Genomic DNA, 27,670 nt, shown 5'->3' with positions numbered 1-27,670 from the left:
AAGATACACACGAGTGCGTTTCCATGCGGCTGTATGTACCCCCTGCCCCCTGTCCGGTCACCTGTTTTACACTGCGAACTCCCGCCCCGAGGCGCTGCCACCTGCATGCCCAGGCTCAGGCAGTTCTGGTCGTTGTCGGTTGAGAAGCACAGGTCCTCCTGCGGCCCGGAATGTCGAGTGAGGGGCACGCCGTTCCGTCGCGGCTCCCCTTCGGATGCCCGCTGTTTCCGCGCCGCCTCCCGCCCGCCTCCCGCCCCTTGGGGCATCGTCGCAGGCTGCGAGGGCGACTCGCTGAAAGGGTTATGCACAGAATTCCAGCGCACCAGGTCCTTTTTGGGCCGCGAGGCGGAACCGGAGCCGGAGACAGAGGCGGGAAGCAGCCTGGTACTGGTACTGCTGCTGTTGCTGGGGGCGTTACCCTGGGCAACTGCTGCGGCCAGCGCCGATTGGTGCGTGGGGCTGCCAATCATAGTGATGGCAAAGGGGTCTTCGGGGGAGTCCAGCAGGGGGATGCTCCTCTTACGCTCCCTGTCCCGCTCCCTGTCCTTCTGGGAAGTTGACGAGGAACCTGCGAGAGCCTTGCCGTCACCGAGGGTAACGGAGAAGGGGTCGCCCTGTCCGTCCAGCCCGCGCCCATCCCGGCTGAGGCGGGGCCGCGCTGGGGCCCAAGGCTCCGAAGCGGGTGGCGCCTCGGGGGCAGCAGTCCTTTCAAAGGCTGCGAGGAAGGGGTCCTCAGGGGGGATGTGCTTACAGCTCCACACAGGGGGCTCCAACTCGGGCGGAGCCAGGGGGCAACCGAAGGCAGGGAAGTTGGGGAAGGTGGGGTCCATGTCGGGCGCAGCGCGCGGGCAGCGGGTGGGAGGAGCCCAAATCCCCGCAGGGTCATCCGGCTGGACAGGGACGCGCGCGGGGGACGGGTCGCGGAATACTGTCAGGAAGGGGTCTGAAGGTCTACTCAGGCTGACCGGCTCTCTGCTCTGGGGGGCCACCGGCCAGGCGGCCCAGCCATTGGGCTCAGGTGATGGCCCCAGGGGCTGATGGGAGGGAGAGTCCAGACCAGAGTCCTCCACATTTTCTGGAGAGGAGGAGTTGGATGAGAAGGCAGCATCTGTCAGAATAGAGAAATTATTCATCTGAGAGAAATGCCACCCGGCAGCTGCCATGGTAACGACGCGAAAACCACAGTACCTGCAAAGCGACTCGACTTGAGGGCAGATTCCAGCGGAGGGCCGAAGAGCGACTCGGAGGCCGAAGCCGTCGACCTCAGTCTGGAGAAGAACCAGAAGGAAATGGATCATAACCACCACCTCTCCACCTCCCTCGGGGTTCTCCGATTCATGGTGGTATTTACGATAGGGCAGCAACGATAGGGCAGCATAATGGTTAGAGCCACCAGTGGATCTGAAGGCTGAAGGTTCGAATCCCACCTACTGCTGTAGCCCTGTTGATCAAGGTACTTGGCCTGAATTCCTCCAGTATACTGTAAATTACCCTGCTGCATAAAGTAAATCACTGTAAATACACTAAGTCACTTGGGAGAAAGTGTCAGCTAAAAGACTGCAAATGTTTTGTTGTCCCACAGCCACTTGGTGGCTCTCAACTCGGAGTCAAAGACTGGCGTTGGGAGGTTTGCTCACCTGCTGTGGTCAGGACTCGAGACCGACCTCCGCAGTCCTTCCGCTTCTCCGAATGAATCTGTGAAACACACACAGTCAGACATGTCGCTCACACAGACCGTCTCTCCTGTCGCCCCGCCCCGCGACCTTGCCCCCACCCTGCCCCTTGCCTACTGACGCCCGCTCACCACGCAAGAGGGCGCTGTCTCCTTCGTCCTCTGAGCGCGCGCCAGACGGGCAGCTGGAGTTCTCTGTTTGACACGGGTACAGCACACAGCGGGGTCAGCACAGGTCACGCCAGATGGTTGCCATCGGCAACAACCCATCACAAAATGTCAGCTGGACTTACTGGAAAGGTGCCTCTTCACCGAGACCTGGAAGAAGCAGGAGAGCGAAGGGTCAGAGCCACTGGCGCTCCGGCACTGGTACGACTTGAAACGCAGAACCCGGAAATCGGCGTGTTTTAAAACGACCGCGTTGTGCGAAAAGCATCTGAATAATTAAACTATAACGTAAATAATGTAATTTCTATCCCAACCCGAATCGAGGCTCAGGAGTGACGTGGTCTGGGTGGAACACCCCCCCCCCCCCCCGACGTACCGCTCTGTTGGGGGGCAGCGTAAGCGCCCCCACCGTGGCCCTCAGCTCCCGCTCGTCAGCCGGCGGGTTTCTACGGCCGGCGCCGGCGCCCACCGGCCGGATCTGGATACGGAACTTCTTGGGCTCGTCGTCATCGAAGTCCGAATCGCTGGAGAAGAAACTGGCGTCCTTGTCCTGGGGGCAACGTGAGGACGGCGACCATCGGCAGTCAAGGAGAACGAGACATTCCGGTACAGATCTGAACTCCCTTGCGTGGCGTTCATGGTAGCAGAGGGTGTGGGAGTCGTTCGCCACATCTTCTCCAGCACGTCTATACACCGCGAGCACCGGGAGAGCGCGGTAACTCGGCACACCTTGAGCTGGATTCGAACCCATGTCGGAATGCGCAGCCCAGGCACAGCGAGGCGCTGTGGTGGTGGGGTTTCGCAATGAAATGCCCACAGCGTGAGAGGAAAGGATATCATTGTGATTGACATCAGCCCTGATGACGAAACCCTCCTCGTCCACCTCCGGAGAGTTCTGCACATGGGCGAATGACAGCAGTGAGCTCACAGCTGCCCTCAACCCAGCTGTCACAAGACGTCGACTTTCCCTTCTGCATCAACGTCTCAAACAGAGCGATTAAAGAACAAACACGCGGTTCTGCGATCAATAACTATTACAGGTGGTCCTCGACTTGCAACGGGGTTCCGTTCCAACGACCTCATCGTAAGACGACTGCATCGTAAATCACAAACTGCATTATACTATATCCGTAAACCACATGGATATATAAACTAACAACATGCGGGAATGCTACATTATATAATATGGCTTTATATATATTTTCACTAAATTCACACCTTATTCAAACGAAAATAATACCAATATGGAATAATAGTATACAGCACACATTTTTTATATTCTCATGCTGCATTATTGTCATCACTTTCATTTTGAAATGAATCACCTTCATCAGAATGTTTTATTTTGCTTTTTTCCCCCCAGCACCACTAGAACATTATTTTCACCGGCTTCGTCATTTCAAATAAAAAGTAGCTTGGAGGGAATCGCCGGCCTAAAATTTTGCAAATGCGGACTCGGGCCCGGTCAATTACAAACGGGGGCAGAGCGGCCAGCCGACGTTATCGTACCACGGACCGAGCGGTCATTCTTAGATGTCACGATCAAACGCGGGGACCCGACACGATTAGGTTAACGGGAGGGCCGTCGTAAGCGCGAGGCGCGGCAAGTGGCGCGCGTCATAAATCGAGGATCACCCGTCAAAATGAGTCGATTCATAAACGAGTCAACGAGTAACAATGAACATCGTTTTCAATTTAAGCAGCGGATGAGAGGAGCGAGAGCCAGGAATAAGCGGATGACGTGCGTGGGGCGACGTGCTTGGGAGCCCTTGTTAGCGCCACCGTGACGGGCGGATCGCCGCGTCTTCGCTTCCCGCCAGATGCCGAGCGCCGTTTTTGCCCGCGGCGGCTGAAGCGCCGGCCGCTAATCAGACGCTCACCTGTCATCGCACCTGCAGCCGAAGGCCCCGATAGCTGAGGCAGACGCCTGGAAGACACCCTGTCACCTGACAGGCTCTGCAGCATGTCCCCCACACCGTGTGTCTCTCTCTCTCACACACACACACACACACACACACACACACAGAATCCCACTTCTGAGACACACAAATTATACTTGTCAACATGAAGTATGCTTGCAGTTTTCCTAATCATATTTCCCACTTGCCCAACGCACCACGTGTGACACCAACATGACGCTTCCACCGCCGCCCCCCCCCCCCCAACCCAACCCCACCACTCCTATTATCTTATTTAATCCTCAACCATCTGCCACAAGTGCGGTTAGATCTGCGGTCCCTGCTGTGCGTCGCACTCACGGGGGCGTCGGTAACTGCGGTGTCCCTGGAACGAGAGCACGACAACAACAATGAATGCAGGACACAGGGACGAACCTAGAGTAAGTTCCAGAAGATCGCGGGATTTGGTTGAAATGTAAGCGGTTCAGCAAACGCGTGCGTGCGTATGCGAGGTTTTGCGAAGGAACCGTGCGGCACTCACGTGGAATCCGGCTCCTTGTCCCGCTTGCCCAGTCCGGGGATCCGGAAGGCTTTACTTCGGACCCTCTTGCCCCCGTCTGACACCAGACTGCTGCTACAGTCCTCGAAGCCCACTGGAGCTGTGGTTAGCAGGAAAGAAGTGGACTGAGTCCACACGCACACACACCAGGAGATCACCCGCAGGCTACCGTATGGGTGCGGGTCGTTCCGTACCTGGCCTCTCCTTGCCCGTCCCCTTCTGCTCCGCAAACTTCTTGATGAGGTTCTCAATGCCGATGTTCTCCACATTCTGCTTGAACTCCTCGTGGACCTGCGGTCAGGAGGGAAATAAATCCCGGGTTCTCTCAACAGACGCCGCAGGTCCAGCCGACTCAGCTTGGAGTCACAGCCCCTCCTCCTCACGAACAGTTGGCGTGACACACAGCACCATTACCACCATGCTTACTAAAGGTCACCCAGCATTCCGCACGGGCCAGGTCCCGTCAACGAGCCTCGGTGACTCGCCGCTTCATCGTAAACTGTAAACGCCACGTTCTCCACAACCCTCCACTCCGCTCACTCTGTTCCATGATGCCCACGTCCCTCAGTTCATCAAAAGGGGGAGAAGAACCAAAATCTGGAAGGTCACATCCCTTTACCACGAGCTGGTATGTACCGAAGCCCTAAAACCGTACCATGAGATCACGAGGTGTCGCGGTTCCATCAGAACCCAGAAGATCATGGCTGAAATTCAGGCACTGGAGGAGAAACCATCGATCTGGGCCTCGACCTACCTGTCCCACCTGTACGTGGGTGTCCTCGATGGAGTGCGAGTAGGCCTTGATCAGCTGCTTCATCTGCCGCAGGTGGGTCTCCTCAATGTCCTGGAACTTCTGCAGACACACACACGCATACACACACGCACCAGCTGTGTCGGAGCTGCCTCGTCCCGTTTGCGCGGCAGCGCCGATTCAGCAAAGACCAACAACAAACACTCGCTGAGAGACAAAGACACAGACCGGATGAGCGCAGCCTCTAAATATGAACAGCAAAACAGTGTAAAACGTTTACGTTTTACACCATGCCGCGATTCCCGATTTCCTCTTTTACCGCATATTTTGGACGCCAAATATTTTCGGATGTTCAACCAAAATCTAATATTATACGAAGGGCACCCGAGTGAATAAATAACACTTTAAAATTTATTTAATCAAACAAATTATCCTTATTCTAACTGTATGTGTCACACACACGGGGCAATGGTTAGAAGCATGGCCTGGAAACTGAGACCTGGGTTCGAATCCCTTGATCAAGGTACCTACTCTTAACTGGTAAAGTAAAAATTACCCAGTTGTATAAATAGGTAAATAATTTGTGCGGAAACCTAAAATGAAGTTGCTCTGGGGAAAAGTGTCGATGAAAGGAATTAATGATGATGATACTAAGAGCCACGTGGTGCAACCCCCCCCCCGCCCCGACCAGCCTTCAGGGGCGATGCTCAACAAAGGCTCCGGATTCATTCTCCGGGCACAAATCACGGATGTGGCGGAGCGAGCTGATGACACGCCGCGCTCCCCTCTCGCCCATTGTCTGCGCAGCTCGACAAGCGCAGCGGTCGAGCCATTTATTATAGTAATAATAACCGTTTTAAGGGCAATAAGAGGGACGTTCAGCTGGACGGATTTTTAGCACCGCGTCACATATAAATAGCGGCGCTTTCGCGTTACGTTAAAGGGTTTCCCAGGAAACGGAGACGGTCGTCATGGAGACGCCCACATCGTGCGGGCTAATCTAAAGTTGGAATGACCCATCCCGGGCTGGGATGGGGCGACGGGGCCACTGGCCCTCCGTTTCACCTCCATGCCCAACCTGCTGATCCGAGTCACCACCCCTGGGGTCGGGAAAGGCACGCGAAAGGCGGACGTGCCCTGACCCGTGGGGTGCGCCACACCGCCCCCTGCTGGACGCTGCAGCCAACCAATATCTCACTGGAAACTCCAACTGACTCAACCGGAACACAGACCCTATTTTTATTTTACTTAACAATTACACAGATGAGTGCACAATGTATTATTTTGTCTATTTGATTAATTAAAAAATGTGGATAAACATTCATTTATTTATTTTTTCCAAATAAAAATTGAGTGACGCAACAGTTCACACTTCCCGTACTCCCCTACTCGACGCTGGCTGACAACAACAGAATAAATTAACTTTATATACATCCCACAACACAAACGCGAACGCGCTCCGTATGCGGGAAGAGGCGCTACCGAGATCCGATTGGCCGGGGCCTGGGACACCCGCCTCTCACCTGCGCCGATTCGAGCATTTTCTGCTCAAAGTCGCTGCCCACACGGTTGTACTTCTCCACGCAGGAGCTCAGGGACTCGGCCGCCTTCTTCGACTTGAGTTCCGCCTAGGAAGAGAGACGAGGAGCTGCTAGAAAACGACCGGAGGGATTTGCCACGGCTGCTGTAAAAAGTGGCAAAACGCAGTACGTTTCAACAGACTAACAGCGTATATGATGATGCTGCGATTCAGTCATTGTGCACGAGCAGAAAGGGCGTGGATGATGGCAGCAGGGGGCGTAGTGGTTACAGGTGTCACCTTGCAACAGAAGCACCTAGATTTGAACCCCACCCCCTGCTGCGGTACTCTTGACCAAGGTACTTACTTTGTGGTAAAATGACCCAGCTATTTAAATTGGAGAGACGCCTGGAGAGCCCTTGTTGGTGGCTTATGCCCCAGGGAGCGGAAGGCATTGATGATGATATAAATTGGGTAAATCACAGTAAGTAGCTAAGTGTACAAAGCTAATACAGTAAGTTGTTTCGTGGAAAAATTATCTAAATGAATAAATTATAATATTTACCGTATGATATGACCTTATACTTTGAGACAAAGGTGCTTCAGAGGCTCTGACAAATATATTATAAATATGAAACGAAACAGCCTCATACAGGTGAGTCAGCAGCTACAAAAAGATGTGTGTCACAGGTGAGATCAACGCTTCCATGATGTGACGGCAACAAAATAACTGTGAATCACACACTTAAGGCCATGGCTTCAATGTAATATATTATTATTCACAAGGGAATGTGAGTGACAGGTGAGCCAAGAGCTCCGTCAATAGAAAGAGGTACGTGCTACACAGGTGGGGTCACAGCTGCGGTGTTGCACTGCTCTTTGCCCAGGGACCGTGCTCTCCGCAGACGCCCTGCCCACCTTCTCCATCTCCTTCTGCGGCGCCCCTTCCCTGCGCAGGCGCTCCAGCTCCGCACACCTGCCGCTGTATGTCTCCCGGCACTTCTGCAGCTGTCCGCTCTGCACCTGCAGGGTCTGCACAGCTTCCAACGTTCCCACGACTTCCTCCTTCGTCTGCGCGCGCGCACACACACACGTACAAACACACACAAGAGCAGAAATTGTTGCTTTCCAGCTGCATAGGTGCCACCTGAACCGGCATTAGAAATCAGGTCTCACTTGAAGGACCATGGAGGGACCCTAGAGGGACCTCACCTTGCGGTGAACTTTGACCTGCTCGTCTCCGTACTTGTTGACGTCAGCGATGAGGGAGTTCATCTTGCGCATCAGTTCCAGGTGGCACAGGGCGAGCTTGTCCGAAGACACCCGGAACACATCCCACATGGGGGCAAAGGTCCTGGCGAGTAGGATGAGGGTTGGACAGTGATTTTCTTCAGGAATTAAGAAGGTGCAGTATGGAGAGCGGCTCTCCGTTATACACGCATCACTTCCGCCCATCATTCAGCCTCCATGCGGCTAAGGCTTTCTCACCCTACCCTTGCCTGCATCTCTCACTCACCCCAGGGGACTCCCGTTGCTCGCCATCTTGGCCAGTTTACTCATAGACTTGGAGTAGGTCTCCTCGATGGCTGCCCTGCGAGATAAATGAGCCAGCAGGTAGCATAGTTGTCAGAGCTGTCGCATTGCGCTCAAAGGATACAGGTTTAAATAACACAGATTTAAATCCCATCTCCTGCTGTAGTATTCTTCATTGTGATACATACTCTGAACTGATACAGTAAAATTACCTAGCTCTATAAATGGGTAAATAATTCAATAAGTCACTTCCTTCTGTAAGTCGCCTTGGGAAAAAAGGTGTCAGTTAAATAAATAATGCAATGCACAAATTGTATTCTTTGAGATGTATCTCGCTTTGGAGAAAAGTGTCTGATAAATTAATAAATGTAAATATTATGTAAACGCAAATGTAAATACAGCCAATCAGAGCACACCATCCCATCAGCCAGCCAATCACAGACAAGGAAAGTTTTTTTCTATGCATTCATTATGGGTTTGTGCTCCGGATAATCCTTGGGTAACAGATGTTACTGTATCTAAAGCAATCCAAGTAACTGTTTGGAACGAGTAAATAGTGCTGGAAGATTAATATGAATTCACGGCGCTGAATATGCAAACAGTTAGAAGAGCGAAGTCAAAAACAATGAGCAAAGCAGAAGAGGACAAAAAAGTTGATTCGTTACGCAACGCCCCGTAAACATTTGACAGAATCTAGGTTTAAATAATAAATACTCCAATCTCGACATGCATCAAATTTTAACGACTGTCCTTTCAACCTTGAGTGAGTAAAAAAAAAAAAAAAAAAACACATCACGGCGAAGAGCGAATGCCGGATGACTCATTACAACTGGGATAAATGAAGCTGGAGATGAACTTCAGCGGCTGGAGACCCGGGGAGCCATGACAACGACGACGAGATGAAATGCCGCTAAAGTGACAGGGAAGGATCTCTCAGCGGAGCCTCTGAAAGCGTACGGAGACAGCGACGTAAAGGCGGTCTTCATGCAGGGTGTAAACACCTCCACCGCTACTGAGGAAGGACTTCACTTGAGGGATAATCTCCACACCCAACCAACGGGGAAAAAAGGGTTTCCGCTCTGATCCACCACTGTCTGAGGATCTGGAGAAGAACGCTGAGGGTTGCGCGTTTTAACGCGTTACCGGCGATGTCCGAGCGACACGTGCAAACGTGGGCCAGCAGGTGGCGTAGTGGTTAGGGCCGTCGTCCCACAGTCAAAGGAATCGGGGTCGAATCCCACCTCCAGCTGTACTACCCCTGATCAAGGTACTTACCCTGAAGCGATGCAGTAAAAATAACCAAGGTGTATAAAAAGGTAAATCAGTGTAAATACCCTAAGCAGCTTTGGAGGGAGGAATGAATGAGTAATAATGTTTGGTTTATGTTCACTGCACTCCCATCATTGCTTGAAGCATAAGGGTTTCATATTCATCTGTTCCTCTTTTTAAGATTCACAGGGACTAAAATCGTGATTGTGCGCGAAGCCCCCCCCCCCCAGCTGTCGGTCGGCCGTGTGGGGGCGCGTCGATCACGTCGTGCAGGACGCTCTGAGGCGGAGGGGGCAGGAACGCCACGCGGCAGCTCCGCTGTCGGCACGGCAACGCAGAAGGCCTAACGCTCGCACCCCCCATCCTCCCGTAGTCGGGGGCACGCTTAATTACTGCAATTAGCAAGCAGCTCCTCTGCTAATTACTGACAAGCCGACACCTGCAGAAAGGAACAGGAGCGAGAGCTCCGAGGGGGAGGGTGTTCTGTAAAACTGTCAGACGCACACTCCGACACACACGGCACCGGAGCGGGGCACCTGTTCACGGCCTGCGGGTGTAGCTGCGGAAGCCAGTCGGACTGGTGCACCTGCACGGCTTCCGCCTCCTGGGTCGTCCACACCTACGTGGGCCTGAGGCTTGGGGGCGGAGCCTAAGTACGAAGCCTGCGAGAAGCCCCTCACACCTCTGCCCCGCAGGTGGGCTCTTTCAGCTTCTCGCCCCCCCCCCCCCCCATCTCTCACCGAGACAGCATTATATTATGGGATGTGACGGTGCGCAATGTTTCCGTGAACCTCCGATCGATATGGAACAGCAGCGCTGTGGACGGGTCATTTGTTACCATAACTGACTGGTTAGTGATCAATCGGGCATTCGGTGAACTCAGGATCCTCCTGCAGAACATAGTGCCCCCCACCCACACACACACACACACACACACACACACACACGACACCCCCCAAGCCTTACCGCTCTCGCACAAACTCCGCCAGCTCCTTCGTGGCCAGCTGCCCATGCTTCATGTTGTGGTAGAGCACGTCGAACCCGGCATTCTTCTCCCCCTGCCAGAACAACGTGGCGCAGGTGAACCCGGCAGCCAGGTGCGACACAGGACAGGCGAACGAGTCAAATGAAAAACACTCCTCGCTCACACCCTCCATCTCCCGACAGGTTCGTACGGACATGACATCTAACACCCGCTCGTGTCGGACTTCAACCTGGAATCAGATTTCGCAAATTAACACAAATTCCTCATAAGGCACAGCGCAGGGGTTCATAACGGGTTCCTTGGGAGGGGCACGATGTCGAAGGACAGCTCACCGCTGCGCTATGCAGGTTTTGCGTGTGCGTGTGTTTATTCAGGACAGCACGCTTTTCCATCTCCTGTCTCAATGGAAGGCGGAGGAGGAGTTCCTGCACTGACTGGAGGTCGCACCGCTGACTCAGCGGCGCCCCCTCACCGCAAGTCCAGAACCTGCCGGTCCGGGGGCGTGTTACTCGTACGGTGCGGAGCGCGGTGTCGGCCCGACGTGGCTCCGCTTTCAGAGCCGAAACCCAACCCCCGGTAAGGCGAGCGGCCGCCGTTGGGCCCCCGCTGGGTCTCCCCGGGACGCAGAGCGCGCGTCTGGTTTCCTGCACGCCTCCTTTTTCGCTATCCTACTGGGAGGCGTATCCCGCACACAGATCCACACGAACCTCAGCGCGCACATACACACAGACACACTAACTAAACATGCATGCAGAGAGACACCTTCACAACACCACAAACTGTGTTACACAATGTCAGAAAAAAAAAAAAGAGCATGGGAACGCACACGCGCACACACGCACACACACACAAAGCAGACAAACGGACGCATTTCGAACCGTAGGCCAGACAGGCCACAGAAGCATTGTTAAGGATTTGAGCGACAGGATTAGATACCCTTCTCTTTTAAAGTGACTAATGAGCCTCAATTCACAGAGATGGGGAACGGAAGCTTCCGGAACATAGTACACTGATGGAATGAAACAGTACCCATAATTCTTTGGTAGAGCAGCATGAAGAATGGCGTGTCTTGAAGAAAAGCAAAAAATGTGGATCCTGGAGTAGAGAGGTGATACTGACCAAGGCCGGGTGGGAACCCAACAACCCTGAATGCTCAGGCCCCAGTGCCAATTATGGTTTTCCCTCCCACTCCCGGTGGCGGGTGGACCGTCATGCTCCATTCAGCACACGCTAAGTATGTGGACAATAGACCCGTTACCCACATGCTACCGAGACTGAGCCCCGATTATGCTGCGTTTTGTCCCACTGGTTCTGATGCTATAATCCCCTTCTCTAAAATGCCCCCCCATCATGACCAACCGCCGGACCCCTCCCCCGCCCTTTCTTGGAATTCCTTCAGCGAGACGGCCGTTGTCCCAAAGCATGGGCTCCTAATTAGAATAACAACAGCTGGTTTACACGGGGGGCAGCTGGGAGAAAAGAAATGGAAAGGGAGGGAGTTATTTTCACCAGGAGGGGGGCAGACGGCATCGGAATGCCCTCGTTGACAGGGGAGTCCCACGCTATGTCGCCAGCCTTGGGGATCCCGGTGAAAAACTATGGGGTAGAAAGGAACCGGCTTACTCAACAGGTGCCGAGCCACCGAACCCACAATGCTTCACTTCCTGGGCCACGATACCCAGTAGGCTATGAGTTTGAAAGGGCTAATTGTTCCTTCCTTGCTTAAAAGTAGGATATAGCAGTAAGTGTCCGAGACAAATCGGGTTCCTTTAGCTCCATCACATGTGGCTGGCTGAACGCAGAGCCTCATCTCCTCCTTGGGTGTCCTCTGCCGCGCCGAACAGCTGTACACCTGGAGCAGCTGTATACTTGGAGTAGATCCCAGGAGCAGGGATTCCCCGCTGCGAGACTTGAACCATACCGGTTCCTCAGAATGTGGGATTGAAGCTGTTAAAGGAACCGTTACTTGTCTGAGGGCTTCATCACTGTCGTACTTGCAATAGATGGGAATTTCAAGGCGAATGATCTTCTCCAATCCTCATCTTTGTGGTGTTATTGATGCGGGACTATCTAAAGCCTACCTACACCTGGACATGCAGGTTCCCCCACTGAAGCTTTGAGCATTGGCCGGATTGGGGAACAATGCACGCAAACTGCAGCCCCCAAGAGTGGCCATTGACCATCTCCTTCTCTGTCGAAGTCCAGCTAGGATTCACGTTCGCCGTTCCAACACGAACGTCATCATGAACACCATCATGTCATCATGTTTCAACTTAAACTGCATCACATACCTCTGGGAAGGCTGCTCGCAGTGCTTGGCCCAGCCAGTAACCCCTTACCACCTCATGACCATCAGCATGACTCCGATTCAGTCAATGGCGTGATGAAGGTTCATGGCCTCAGGCGCAGACCAGACTAGAAGTCACAAGGACACATGAGACCAAGCACTGCTTCTCAAAAAAAAAAAAAAAAAAACAACCTCAAACTCATCATTGCGCCAGAAAATCTTTTACGATTCCATTTGTCCGCAGAACATGTGCAACTGTTCCCTCACCTTGGAGCACATTTTCCCTCTCAATCAGCTCTTTCTCCAGCAGAACATAGAGAGCCATTATCCCTCAGCTATTAATCTAATTCACACGAGCGAGACGGCTCCCTTCAACGGCAGGATCCCTTTGTACAACCGTGTCCCGCATACTCCCCATCAACCCCCGACGTGGTATTTATTCAGAGCGCGGTACTGCGTGCGGCGACAAAGAGCCGAGCAGAGTAACGGTAAGTGGTTCTCGGCAGAAGACGCCTTTTCATTTGGAAGCCGCTGACTTCGTTACCTGCATTGCGCTTAGGCTGCACGGTCGCACTCCAAAAATCCGAGGACGCCCTTGCTGTTGCCGGGAAATTCTCAAAGCACACGTGGAAGATAGCCAGTCCAATGCCTCTTAACTTAAGCAGGCTGGGAAAAACCGCACGAAAGGCTAAATTTTGCTATACAGGCAGGCAATCGTTTCCAGGTGGCTGTAACTCTCTGATGAGAACGTTAACTACTTCCCCTGAATCCTGGCACACCTAGCGATTTGAGATTAAAACATAAGAATCAAGGAAAAAGGAAATGCTTATCATAACATTCAAATCACAGAACTTTACTGGCATTAAATACGTTAGCAGAGCGTGTAAACTTAAGCTAAATCTTGCATCTTGATATTAAAAACAATACATACTTTACACTATTTAGGATTTATAGTTATGGACAAAAAGAAGGAAGTCCATGTTAAATCAGTATAAAACTGATAAATTTCTTTAAAATTGTAAATGAAGGTTGACAGGACTCATTTGGGATATTTTTAACAACGTTTTGTTATTTAGGCTCCGATCGCAGTACGGCTTAATAACCGACCATCGAAATGCTATGCATAGGGAAAACATCAAGCAAGCCTCGGCAACACGCATCCAGTTTTATTGTTGCACGGTGCTGGATGGTTGTGAAGCAAAAGCTGAGCATTGACTTACTGCAGGTTCGTCGAGGCTGCTGCACCAGTTGGTCGCAGCAGTTGGCTGTTCCCTTGCTAAACTATTATTAATTACAGCTCTTCGATAATTACTCTCACACATGCCAGCTGTCGACGATCTTTCCTGCTGTTATGTTCTGCTACGCGCATTAATAGCATTAATATGGAGCGAGAAAATGTGTTCGGATGAGATTCGGTCAAACCGGGACGTAGTTAAGTGTGGCGTTTGATATTTCGTGCAAGTGTGGTCCGAGTAGGATTGAAGCCCACCGGTGCTTTGTAAAGAGCCAATGTGACATTGTCACTGCCAGGAGCTGCACTTAGTCCAAAGGGTAGTACTACCGATCAGCACGAACCTTCTGAGGATCTGAACATGAAATCCGTTCACGGTTTGCTACCCCCTCGTCTAGCTTAGGTTGCCAAAAGTCTCGACTCTGTAGCATGATGGGCTCTTAATCTGGGGTCCAGGGACCCCATGGAGGGGCTGCGAAGTGCAAGTTTGCCTTGAAAATGTGTCTAACTAAACAAAACCTACTATGCTACTACTACCTATCACATAATACTCTCCGAGGGTGATCAGTTCTCAGCGGAATAAATAGTGTGCAGTATTTTATCCAAGTTTAGGAGCAATTTTCCTAGAGGGGCTCTAAGGTTTCATCAGATAATTTAAGGGTTGCGGGGCAGGAAAAGGTTAAGCACCCCCGATTTAAAACAAACATTATAAAGCGCAGACTAGTTTAGACGGCACGGAAAAGGAACCCGATAAGCAAAACCGAGCATTCTGGGTGGAGTTTTACTCCATATCCGCAACACACGACCCCAGCTCACAATGATGCTGCTTGGACACAAAGGCAGAGCGGTCACATGATTTTCCATTGGTCAGCAGATAGACAGCAGTACACATATTTACCCCCTTGTCAGAATGGCACAGTCAGCTGCCGCCAACACAAAGGGGAGGGGTATCGAGTGTCCGAAACACCGCAGAGAGGCATCGCTTACACCCCACCCCCTCTGAACAACACCACTGCTACCCACCACACAGCGGGAGAAGGACAGTGATACTACAGTAGTCGGAGCAAACCCACAGTGCCATCTTTGGTTGGTTCTTTGTTCCATGACCACATTCTACACAGGAGACCTCACATCGCAGGAAGGGCTTTTGAGGAAAAAAAAGAAAAGACAGCTGGAATGCAGACGACCTGTAACCCAGACTATACTTCACAATGCTGCTCATCTTTCCGGGGTAACCCCTGGCAGAGCCCTGAGCTGCCCATGCTAGGTGGCATCCTGGCTGGAGATCAAGGACCTCAGGCCCCACAGGCCCACTGAGAAACTGCCAGAACAAATCTGGCTGAATCAGCCACAGACCGCTGTTTCGCTCCAGGCCGGGGGCGGTCAGCGAGATGTGCTGACCCCGCACCGGACACCCAGAAAATACCAGAAGACTGCCGAAAAGGAAATCCCACACTCTTCACATTGTATTTTACCAATTTGTTATTCTACAACTTCTCAAAAGACATTTCCACCAACGTTGATGCCACTTAGTTAATAAGGTACAGTCAAGAAATTCTGAGACTGGTCGGCATGTGACGTTGCTGCGGTTACGATACACCTATAATACACCATTATGCGCAACGTGCGTTCGGCAGCGGCTTGCGACTACGGCAATGTCACACGGCGGCCGGTCAACCTAGGGAACTGGGGCAGCATTTAAAATCAGTGCCCTTGTGCTGAGTCCGGACCCAACAGCCATCAGGCCAAAAGTCCAGCGTAATTTCCCGTTAGGTTCACCGCTTTTGCCCATGCGCATAAAGTAGAGTTTCCGTCGTGCAGCGACCCCGCCGCCGTCACGGGGGAGGGTCTCCGATGCTGGTCGACCCACTAAAGTAGGACGCACCCGAAATAGCACAGCCAGGTGCGCAGACTTACGGGCGCAGCGACCGCCCCTGGGATTACGTGACAAAGAGTTGACCTGTTCACGCTGCTTGGCTGACTGATGTGCAGAGCCTACGTGCTTGTAGCATTCTGAGCGCGCGAGCGAGCGAACACACACACACACACACACACACACACACACACACACACACACACACACACACACAGAGAGAACAATGAACAGGAGCCTCCAAAGAAACAAAACAAAAACACACAATCCCCACAGCCTCCCTCACACCCCACACCACCCGCTGCCTCTTATCTGCTCTTCTAGAAGGTTCCGACCGAAAGTACACCCGAGATATTTCGCTCAGGAGGCATCAGTCAGGCTCTCGCATCCTGTTCGCGCAGACTGCCCCCTCCCGCCCGCTCGTTCGTTCGCTTTGTGGTCTCCATTTGTCATCTGTGTTGCTGAAAATATAGTCGTGCACACGGTTCTACCGGCTTCAGAACACAGAAGGGTGGGGTGAGCTGGGGGCGATAAAGGGTCTATAGAGACTGCACGCCCACACACACACACACAGGGAAAGCTGAAACAAACACTGTAATCAAGTCAATCTAATCTTGGTGTGCACACTGTACGCCGTACCATGACCCCTTGCGTCTGCAACCATTCAAAAGCTCAAACAATGGAGGAACGAAGCGAGGGGCACTTACCCAGAAGTTATTTTTGAAAAAGGCCATGTTCCTTCACAGACGTGTTCAGGATCTGAAAAGGAATCGGGGAAGAAGAGAGCATTAGAAGCACTAGACATCTATGAAGCCTCCTGGTTATGACCAGAGCTCGGGGGGGGGTCAGGGGCACGTAGAGACCATGGCGACAGAAGGACGCCGAGCTGGTGGCCTTGGAGATGTGCGGACCCCCATAGTGCGCGCAGGGTGGGGTTTGGGGCTTGGTGTCTCGATCTCAACAAGCCTCTTCAGAATCCTTGATAGCAGATTCTGTTCCCACGCACTGCCGTGACCTCCCCGAATCTCCCAGTAACACCTGCGTGACGCAGACCATGTTGAGGAATTCCACTTCCATCTCATCAAGATGGGAAACTCAAACAAAAGGTGGGAGGGGGTGGCAGCTACGGGGAGGGAGGGAGGGGAGCGGTCAGCTCCGGAAACGCGCGGTCTGGAACGCGACGGCACGACGACTCGCATCTTTGGATTGCGGCACCTCGCGTGCAAGGGTACGTCCTCGATGGCGCGTGCCGATTGATGGAACGATGCCACCCACACGCATCCTCGTCATCGAGGTGTCTGTGTGTTTCTTTGTGTGAGAGAGAGAGAGCGACGGAGAGATTGCTCTCGGGGAATGGAAATAGAACGGAGTGGAGTCTCCAGACCTCCCTCTTTTAATGGAGTTTTACCGTGTTTACACACATATGTTCAGTATATATGTATCCCTTCACCTTTCAACACGTGGATTTTCACAGTAAATGTTAGTATATCGCACATAATACAGACACACACACACAGGTTGCAGCAGAGAAATCAAAAACCCAGATGGAGCGTCAGAGGATGCAGGACACACTCTGCGAGGTGGTTGTCCAAGGTCAAATGTGAAGCAGGTTGGATGGAGGATGGAGGCTGGATGATCATACTGACCTCCAAACACAGCTGGACCACCACCTCGGTGACCATGGACTGACCATCATGGTCATGCCTTGGAGAGGAACTCCAGCTATGGGGGGTAGCAGGATGAGCAGAAGGTCAAACACCTGACAGCAGAAGCCTCTGAGACGGTAAAGGATGGTTTTTTTTGAGATGATCAGAACCTCCATCACTTTGATCGGTTTATCTTTAAGAGTTCACATCCAGTTTTTGCACTGACCGCACCAGTTCGACTCAGTCGCTCCATTCATTTGGTGCAGGGTTTGAAATCTAACACCGGCCTTCTATTTTTCACCATTCCTGACCGCTGGGTCATTCGCCGGGCAGCACTGCCATTGTATAGTCACTGCTTCACCACAGAGTGGACAGGCTGACCATAAGTCCTTTGACAGGGGAACCTTTTAAACACCATTCCCCTCACACACACACACACACACACACACACCACCTAAGGTGATTCACGGAGACCAGTCACCATCCCTTATCTACCAGTGAGTCATCACTGCCTGCAATTTATAGTTTGGATAGAAGTCAGAAGCACAACAACAGTCAGGAGGACGACATACATACATACATGCATGCATGGATGCACAAAATAGTAGTAAAAATACATTTTTATTGTTAGTAAAAAATGTAATACAACTTGCTGGCCATATTAATTTCCCCTACTGCAGTAATGGGACTTTAAATTCTTATATGTGTAAAATCAATGAGCTCCGTTCACACTGATGCATCATCATAGATGCAACAAGATGGTTAAAGGGAGATCTGATGGGGTGGGGGGAGGGGGAGACGCGCGCGCACGCACGCACGCACGCATAATGCAAACAATTCTCATCTAGCAAGCGAACCAAATCTCACTGTGGAAGGCTGAGCGAGACCCTGCCCATTGTCCCGCTGCTCTGTCCGACCCCCAGTGAAAGCTCTGGGGAGGGGAGCTGGTGGTGGTCTGGTTATTGTGCTGACAGAGCCGGTTTTCTTATGCTCACCATTAACAACATCCCCCCCCCCCCCCCCCCCCGACTTCTGTTGGCACCGGAGAGACACCCACTGTCACACTACCTCGCCATCCCTCCTGCAGAGGGTGTCTTCACAGGTGACCCTCTGCCCTCTCACACCCCCCCATTCACCTCCTCATGCTGCAAGATGGATGTACAGGGCTTGATATGGCATGATCATGAACTGGAGAGAAGCATAAAACCATATCTGGTCACCACTATGTTGAGTAACTGAACCACCACACTTTATGGTGATGATGATCATCAACATCATTATCGATGCTTAACTGACGCTGGTACCCAGATTAACAACTTCACCACTATACATATGGTAAATATTCTACGCACAGAACCACGATCCCACATGGAGGGCGTGATGCAGGGATCCCCGAGATCCACACTACTGGACCGAAGCACTGGCTCAGGAAGCCGTGCGAGCCTCTGATCCCGGGCAGAAACGGAGGCACCAGGAAACTTGGCGACGAGCTGCAGATACCATCTGGTCAGTGGCAAGAATCCTGTAGCTGGAATTGGGTGTCTGGTTGGTGAGGAGCAACCCACACAAACACACGTGGAGCTGCAACCTGACAAGGAGGAGGTCATGAAGAGGGGACTGAATGCGGGGAAAAACATGTAGTTTGGTGCAAGTGAATAACATCTGGGCGCTCTGGTTTCCTCCCACAGTCCAAAGATGTGTTTCAGGCAAACTGGTGACTGTCTTCAGTGTGTGCGCTGGAATGAGAGCGAGGGACTCGTGTTCCATCCAGGATGCACCCTCCCTCACGCCCTTTGGTTCTGAGATAGCCTCTGGACCACCACAACCACGCACTGGTCAACCGTTGCTGACAACGGATGTTTGAAAAATGGAAGAACATGTCGCAGATGCCCTTGCCTTCCAAAACGCGTCGAACAATCAACGGTTCCCAGGCGACAAAAGATAAGAAATCGACCTGTTTGTCTGGGAACGTCTCATATCTCCATTCCCAGCATGCTTTGCCTCAGAGGGACTCGCTTTGTGCGGAAGAGACATCAGGGAGTAAAGTAGAGCTTCCACAGCCAGGAGCCAACAGATGGTCGCTGTGGAAAACAGGAGCGCATGGGCGAAACCTGTGGCGGTCCGGCAACACGGCCACTCATCCCCCCGGCTCAGGAAAACGACAGACCCTCGTCCTCCGGCCATCGCGCCCCCACAGCCCCCGGCTCCCCCCGAGCCATGTCCTGGACAAGGAGCGACGAGTGGAAATGGGACAAGGACGGGGACGTGGCCACGGAGCCGGACATGAATATTTCAGCACTCTGCTGAACCCTTTACGGCACTCGGGCTCATTGCACCGACAGCGCTGCTGGGAGGCGGGACCCGGGGGGGGTCTGCCTCGGGAACGGGAGCGAGGAAGGAGCTGAGGACACCGATCGGGACAAAAGCAAACAGGAGGAAGAGAGGAGGAGGAGGACAGACAGCACTTTCAGGACTTACCGAAAATAAAACACATTTATAGAGTAGGACTGAACTGGACTGAACTGATCTAATAAACTAAACGCTGGGGGAGGGAGGGAGGATGGGGCAGCAGGTGGTGTAGTAGTTCAAATGTCATCTTGTAATCAAAGGACCTGGGTTCGAATCCCCACTGACGCTGTAGGACCCTTGAGAAAGATACTTACCCCGAACTGATTTGGTAAAAATTACCCTGTTGTACGAATGGGTAAATAACTGTAAGATTAGTGTACAAACCACACACTAAGTCACTTCTGAGAACAGTGTCCAGTTAATAATAAATAATGCTGAGTTTATGCACAACTTCTGTGTGTTTAGAGTATAACAGACTGACCCAGATATTTTGGGATGTTCTCAGACGTTCTGGCTCGTCTTCCTGACGTGCATACAAACACACACCTGTACACATACACACACGGCCATAGAAACTGACCGAACCGAGCACATTTGACCACACTAACCGAGAACGTGCTCAACCACGCTGATCAAGTACATCAGCCACCAACTGAGCAAGTTCACCTCACTGACCACACACACCAAGATCGTCGACCACAAAATGACTATATCGATTACACAGATCTCTAAGAGCAGAGTCAGAGAGGACTCGATCGTCACAGACAATCACGAACAGGGTACAACTCAAGATAAGGAAAAGCAGAAATACAAGAAACAACAAAATAAATATGCAGATACTGCACGCAAGAGAAGAGGAGAGAGTTGACAAGGTTAAGCACCAGCTGAGGGTTCGCAGTAGGCTCATGGACATGCTAGGTTTTACACGAGTAAACCCTTCAACTCTCACCTGTTACAGGTGTATCTACATAGGTTCAAGCAGATGGTCTCCACCCTAGGTATCTCATGAAGGATCTTAGCCATCCTAAGAAGGTTAGGGTAAATCAGTCGTTTTGGAACCCAACCGCCAGAAGATTGCATCCTCCATCTAGATCCATCCTTGGGTACGATGGCAAGCGCCCAACTGCTCATATCAAATCCTAGGGGGAGGCTTGGATGGTTAGTGCTCTCCAGGAGGTCCCATCTGCCACAGGGATGGGCCAAGTCCTGCGGCTACTACTTTAGACTGGTTATGGCCCGCGGCCATGTCCTGATTGGCAGTTGCGGGTGGAGGTGCTGCTGGGGACCTCGCTTGTTCATCGCCACCACGCCACTTGTCAACGATGGGAGAAAGAGGCATCGCAGCAACGAAGGCAGAACGATTGCGACAAGACGGCAAACAGGAAATCGCTTTTGCACTCAGCTTTTCCTGCTTGGTTTTAGCTGACAGTTGGGGCTGACACAAAAACCTTGACGTGGAACACACAATACGCAGCCCGTATAAATGCTAATTGTAATGCAAAATCATAAGCCGATGCCATGTCATTCTTTCTAGTAACAAGAGCTCAGTGACAACAAATACGGGTGGATCGGAAGGGTACGGTTTCATCGCAGTTCTTTGTGGTGGCTTGTTATCAACAGGGACTTCCTGGTCACGTCACAGAAGCTGCAGCTGAACCCGAGGAGCACCTGTTGTTCAGAGGTCTCTGGCCAAAGCTCACTTTCCTTCTCAGGTGGTCCCTCAAGAAGACACCTCAGATGAAGCAACAGTCCCCAACTTCATGCCCTACTTCTTCCTCCTCCCGACTTGGTGAACGAGAAGACCTTCATTAAGAAGAGCACAGCACTGCTCCGATCTTCGGGACACGGTTTCCAACCCGTGGCAATGTCACTTGTCCAGATTTCTGGGTGCTCTATAAACAAGCTATGTTCAGAAAACCCAATCAGCCGTGAGCAGCATGTACAAGATCTGAAGCGGGTTTCCAGAGTGAACATGTGCTTTGAATGTAACATTAAAATTAAAGTATATATATATCTTGAACAGGTTCTACTGAGTTGGGGTGGGTGAACTATTGCACTTGTACAGAAATGCAGAAAACCCACAATCACTCTTTGTATGACTCCAGTACATGAAGGGAAAGCACCTAAAGATGAGCTGGCAGCAGGAAGTGGACGGAAGCATGCTTCCACACACCACGCAACCAGCATCTTAGGATGGACACATCTAGTTGACCATCTGATCAGTCGAACAAACATAGTCCTGCATGGTAAAATGGAAATCATTTCCAACCTTGACATCTACTGATCCCACACACTGCATCACACACGCTGGTTATTGATGCTGCAGCATGCATGTTCTTTCATAATCATTGTCTATTGCCCAACATCCACCTTCAATTGAATAAGTGAAGCCGCATGGTTCCCCATCCAGCCAACAAGCCGAACCTCCTGGCTGGTGGTAAATGACTCCATCGTGTGTATTGGACCTTAAAATCAATCAGTTTCGGGTTGCAAGCTTCCGAAAACCCCCTCAGAAATTATATTCAGCCTTACCTGATGAGTATAATTCATGAGAAAAGCAGAAACATCCCTGTTCCCGCGCACCTCCTGCGTCCTCCTGCCGCCGATCTGATCCAGCGAGCGCGGCGGCGGCGGCGTTCGATACAATGTTAATGAGGCAGTTCCTAACCGCCCGAAAAGCCCCGCCCCCCCTCAGACGCCATTGGTCAGCGCGCCCGTTCGTCAGAGTGAGGGGCGGTTCCCGCTGAGGGCTCGGTAACCAGGGTAACCATGGAGCACAGCGACAGAAAAGTTTTTTCAAATCATTCCCCCCCGACACCCCATCATCACTGGGGTGAGCGGTTCCTTTCAAAGGTTTTGAAAGGGGAGATATGTAATACGTCGTATTTAACCTGAAGACATAGCTTTAATATTATATATACGCGCATTTCAGTTTGCACTGAGAACGACACGACTGTGTGTCTATTCGCTACAATCACATCAGTACAGGTGACAGATATGACAATATTTATAATTTGATTGTAAACACAACCCAAAGTTTTGCTCATTTCTCACTGTTGACATTAATACTGACATGTAAATGACACGTCGGATACATGTCACGTCTGTATTTAGTTCATAGCATCAGTTCTCAAACAGATCAGTTCAATCAGTTTACGGAGTGTGAAGGAATGGTCGTGCAAAGGAATGCATCCCTTCGATTTCTACCGTGAAATGTTATTAACTGCAAGATTAAACGGTGTTAATTTAAAACGCCAAAAAAAAAACTGCAGGAAAAAAGTGTCACCGCGGTGGTAGGGATGCCACAAATTATTCTTGTGTCCTCTTGCGTTTTATGAACAAAATCTCTCGTCCTGTCTGACATTCCTGGCAGTAACAGCTTTTGCCATTCCATTTTGATGATAGGTAAACAGCGGCCAAGCATCAGTGGCCAAGCATATGTTCATCTGATTAACAAAATTAAAAGCAAAGGGCCATTAATTAAGGGACAATAAAGGCGCCAACACTTATTCTACTGCTTGCTTCTAGTGGCCCCTAGTGACCGAATGTGGTACTGCAGCATTTTCAGTGAAAATTTCGAGTTTACATTTACATTTATTCATTTAGCAGACGCTTTTGTCCAAAGCGACGTACATCTCAGCAAAATTACAGTTTATGCATTACATTAAGAGAAGGAGACATAGCTGCAGACATGAAAGTCTCAAGCAAACCTAGTTCGTTACCTACCACTTGCACCGAGGTTGAGTAGGTGCATAAAACACATTAGAGACAAATCCCGATACCCCCCACCAATTTTTTTTTTATAATAATATAAGATACACAAGAGAGCAAGTACAATGCCAGTAGCTGAATAAAGGTTGTATCTGGGGATGCTTATGGAATTCCATTCTATGGAAGTTATAATATTAAATATATGAAAAAGACAAGATGTTACTCACCGTGAAGCAAAATCTCTCTCCATGTTTTTTGTTATAAAATAAACATGCTTCTGATGATCAAAGCTGCAAATTAGTATTTTTAAATGTTCAGCAGTGGCCATAACACACTGAGTGATGTGTGTGTACGTGATGGGTGTCTATGTGTTCAATCTGCCTCCTGCCACACTTAGCTGCAAAGAGAGACACACCTGTTAGTTTCTGAAAATAATTCAGATGAGATTTTAAGCCATATCAAGATCTTTAAAAAGAGGTCTGAGGGCTAAGAACCAGTGCAGGTTTTTCTCTTGTACCTTACAGTTTCATATGACACCTTTTCGGGATTTTCCTTTCTTAGTGTTTCATAGCGTCAACAGGATGTTTTCTTAAATGTTTAGGATATTTTTTATTTTTGTTTCTTATTTTTGCTATCATGCAGCATACAGCAGAACTAATAAAATCTGAAAGTCCACCCATGCTGGTCTCCTGCCTAACTCTCAGTCACAAAATACATGCATCCCCCACTTCTATATCTCATCTGTATTTCACTGAGATATGTCCCTCAGATCTAGATAACTTAGACCCCATTGAGTTATTCTAAAGAATTTTTCTGTCATTGTAATATCCCCTCAGCTAGATCCTCACAGTTTGAGCACATGGGTCTGCTGTGTTGGGCTCCAGCATAACTGGAGCTGAAGGGAAATACAAGGAAGGACTGCATTCTCAGCTCGATTCTGGCTCTGAGTGCTGTGTCTGTTCATTGTTTATGTGCTGTCGGGATGAACCGAACTTCCTGGTTCCAGATGGAACAAATTTAGAGGAAGCAGGGAAGTTACGATCGCCAATACTAGAGCACAAATTAAACGAGTAATACCGCAGCATGGTCCATGGATGGACCCTCTTTAGCTCCTGCATCTTTAACTTAAAGTTTAAGGTTGTTGGTTTATGTAACTGATCCTGCAAAATGTGTTGCTGTCAGTTTTTATGAAACCTTTCGCTAAACAAATCAATAGCAGATGTAAAACAATATTTTAGACAGGGCAGTTTTTTCTTAAAATTCTGGCTGGTGGAGGAGAAAGTCCACTACTGTATTGGAGCAGTGGACATTAAGCCCTCAGAGCTGCTTTAAAGTGAAGGCCACAAAGGTGCACAAAAAAGCATTAATTAAAATGTGAACTTTGATTTATTATGGCAGATGTTTAATAAATGCTAATAATTTTCCCATGTGTTGTTTGTTTCACAAAACTGCTGAAATTTTTCACCGGTGCAAATGATGTTCTTCTCACACCCTGAATATGTATATGATAAACAGATATCATGTCTACACCTGAACCTATAAGAGATTATATGGAGAAGGCAAAACCAGTCTTTAGGACACAACAGAAAAGGTGATTTTTATGAACAAAGTAAAATTAACATTTAAAAATTAAAATTTAAAACATATTCACAGCTTACTGTGGTATTGAGTATGCTAGAACTCTGATCTTTGGAACTTATGAAGTCATGATTATAAAGAAAAATTTTAAAAAATAAAAGAAAAAATTGAAATCAGGGTCCAAGGGTTATTGCAAAGCACAACAGAGATTGTAATTCTGCAGTTATGGCAACCAGTTCATCTTCCCTGGAAGAAGAGCTCTTGTGTCCCGTGCGCTATGACATCTACAGGGATCCTGTTGTCCTCAAGTGTCCCCACAGCTTCTGTAAAGACTGTCTAGAGAAGAGCTGGGAGGAGAAGCTTTGTGAAGATCACAATGTGAAGTTTTCTGTGATTCTGGGTCACTCAGTGTTTTGGTTTAATCCTGGATTCGGCTCAGGGAAACACAGCTGGGATGTACAAGTGGGGGAGACACATTTTTGGTTGCTGGGTGTGGTTAAAGAGTCCGTCAGCTGGAAAGGGGATGTCGACCCCAGCAGGAGGAGTGTGGTGTGTCAGGCAGTTGATAGGAGAATACACAGCAGAGACCTCACCCCCCACCCCTCCGAGATGGAGGAGTAAACTCCAGAAGATCAGGGTACAGCTGGACTGGGACAGGGGGGAACTGTCGTTCTCTGACCCCAGTGACAACACTCCTCTCTACACTTTTACACACAGATCTACTGAGAAACTGTTTCCATTCATTGGTACTGGTGTCAACACTCTTCGTTTGCTCTTATTTTGCAGTAGAAAGTTTATTCCCCTAAAAATTAGCCAAACAGCAGTATCCATAACAGTGAAATAGAATTCTGTACTGATTGCAAAGATGAATACACATGAACTGTAAAACTTTGTTATATGAAATCAAAATGATAGCTGATGCATATACTGTATGCAAGAGAAGATTTGATGGATATAACAAGCATGTTTCTCAAAAGAGTTTAACACAACTCTTAACAACACAAACTCAGATACTGACTGTTTTATTGGCTTCAGACTGCAGGTGACACACTGCTTTTATACACACTCAGTGATATTTTTTACCACTGATCACAGTGTGTGATACTAACATTATTACATTTACAGATGTAAAAAATTTTTAGATGCCTGGTCTCTTAAGGAAATAATGCATAAAGCTGCCTGTAACACAAGCCAAAAATCTTAAGAATATTGTTTCAAAATTCAGGATATTTTCATTCTTTTTAGGACATTCTATTTGTTATGATGTATTTTAATTTCACTGCCTTCTAATTTTTTTTGCACCAGAGCTTATGAGCTTAAATATGGTCTTCATCAGTTATTATATCTTTTTTCAATATATGATAGAAAAAGTGTTTTTTTTCTCATTTTGCATGGTCACGTACAGTACTCTTCGGTGGGCTCACCACCTGCCGGAGAAACCATAAGGGGCCGGTGCGTTGTGATTTGGGCGGTGGTCGGGGCCGAGTGCCCGGCCGACCCAAACCTCGGGCGCCAACTCTGGTTTTTGGGACTTGGAATGTCACCTCACTGGCGGGGAAGGAGCCTGAGCTGGTGCGGGAAGTTGAGAGATACCGTCTAGATATAGTCGGGCTCACTTCCACTCACAGCTTGGGTTCTGGAACCACTCTACTCGACCGAGGGTGGACTCTCCACTATTCTGGCGTTGCCCAAGGTGAGAGGCGGCGGGCTGGTGTGGGCTTATTAATAGCCCCCCAGTTCAGCCGCCATGTGTTGGAGTCTACCCCGGTGAATGAGAGGGTCATCTCCCTACGCCTTCGGGTCAGGGAACGGTCTCTCACTGTCGTTTGTGCTTATGCGCCTAGCGGCAGTGTAGAGTACCCGGCCTTTTTAGAGTCCCTGGGGGGCGTGCTGGAAAGCGCTCCCACTGGGGACTCTGTCGTTCTACTGGGGGACTTTAACGCCCACGTGGGCAGCGACAGTGATACCTGGAGGGGCGTGATTGGGAGGAACGGCCTCCCTGATCTGAACCCGAGCGGTGAGTTGTTATTGGATTTCTGTGCTAGTCGCGGTTTATCCATAACGAACACCATGTTCATGCATAAGGGTGTCCACCAGTGCACTTGGCACCAGGACACCCTAGGTCGGAGGTCGATGATTGACTTTGTAGTCGTTTCTTCTGACCTTCGGCCATATGTCTTGGACACTCGGGTGAAGAGAGGGGCTGAGCTGTCAACTGATCACCACCTGGTGGTGAGTTGGATTCGATGGCGGGGGAAAAAGCTGGACAGACCTGGCAGGCCCAAACGCATAGTGAGGGTCTGTTGGGAACGTTTGGCGGAGGCCCCTGTCAGAGAGGTCTTCAACTCCCACCTCCGACAGAGCTTCAACCAGGTCCCGAGGGAGGTGGGGGACATTGAGTCTGAATGGACTATGTTCCGCTCCTCCATTGTCGGTGCGGCTGTTCGGAGCTGCGGCCATAAGGTCTCCGGTGCCTGTCGCGGCGGCAATCCCCGAACACGGTGGTGGACACCGGAAGTAAGGGATGCCGTCAAGCTGAAGAAGGAGTTCTATCGGGCCTGGCTGGCTCATGGGACTCCTGAAGCAGCTGACGGGTACCGACGGGCCAAACGGAGCGCGGCTCTGGCAGTCGCCGCGGCAA

The 27,670-nt window shown here is 50.3% G+C and overlaps 1 protein-coding gene across 1 annotated transcript in view; it reads right to left on the bottom strand.

Moving 5' to 3' along the window:
• Positions 1–22,373, bottom strand: part of LOC108921456 (F-BAR domain only protein 1-like) — a 28,729-nt gene extending 6,356 nt beyond the window's left edge. The window contains exons 1-18 of the mRNA XM_029249394.1: positions 22,273–22,373; positions 16,453–16,504; positions 10,336–10,427; positions 8,084–8,158; positions 7,780–7,921; positions 7,486–7,638; positions 6,572–6,676; positions 5,052–5,150; positions 4,492–4,588; positions 4,280–4,397; positions 4,099–4,123; positions 2,678–2,735; positions 2,217–2,401; positions 1,966–1,990; positions 1,805–1,867; positions 1,638–1,695; positions 1,189–1,268; positions 62–1,108 (exon numbers count right to left, since the gene is read on the bottom strand). Of these exons, the coding sequence (XP_029105227.1) occupies positions 62–1,108; positions 1,189–1,268; positions 1,638–1,695; positions 1,805–1,867; positions 1,966–1,990; positions 2,217–2,401; positions 2,678–2,735; positions 4,099–4,123; positions 4,280–4,397; positions 4,492–4,588; positions 5,052–5,150; positions 6,572–6,676; positions 7,486–7,638; positions 7,780–7,921; positions 8,084–8,158; positions 10,336–10,427; positions 16,453–16,479 (2,449 nt within the window). The 5' untranslated portion in view covers positions 16,480–16,504; positions 22,273–22,373. The remainder of the gene's footprint in view (positions 1–61; positions 1,109–1,188; positions 1,269–1,637; positions 1,696–1,804; positions 1,868–1,965; positions 1,991–2,216; positions 2,402–2,677; positions 2,736–4,098; positions 4,124–4,279; positions 4,398–4,491; positions 4,589–5,051; positions 5,151–6,571; positions 6,677–7,485; positions 7,639–7,779; positions 7,922–8,083; positions 8,159–10,335; positions 10,428–16,452; positions 16,505–22,272) is intronic.
• Positions 22,374–27,670: the final 5,297 nt, after the last annotated feature.

Source organism: Scleropages formosus, chromosome 25, assembly GCF_900964775.1.
Source record: "Scleropages formosus chromosome 25, fSclFor1.1, whole genome shotgun sequence".
Taxonomy (NCBI): domain Eukaryota; kingdom Metazoa; phylum Chordata; class Actinopteri; order Osteoglossiformes; family Osteoglossidae; genus Scleropages; species Scleropages formosus.
This window is presented reverse-complemented; position numbering and strand designations above follow the sequence as displayed.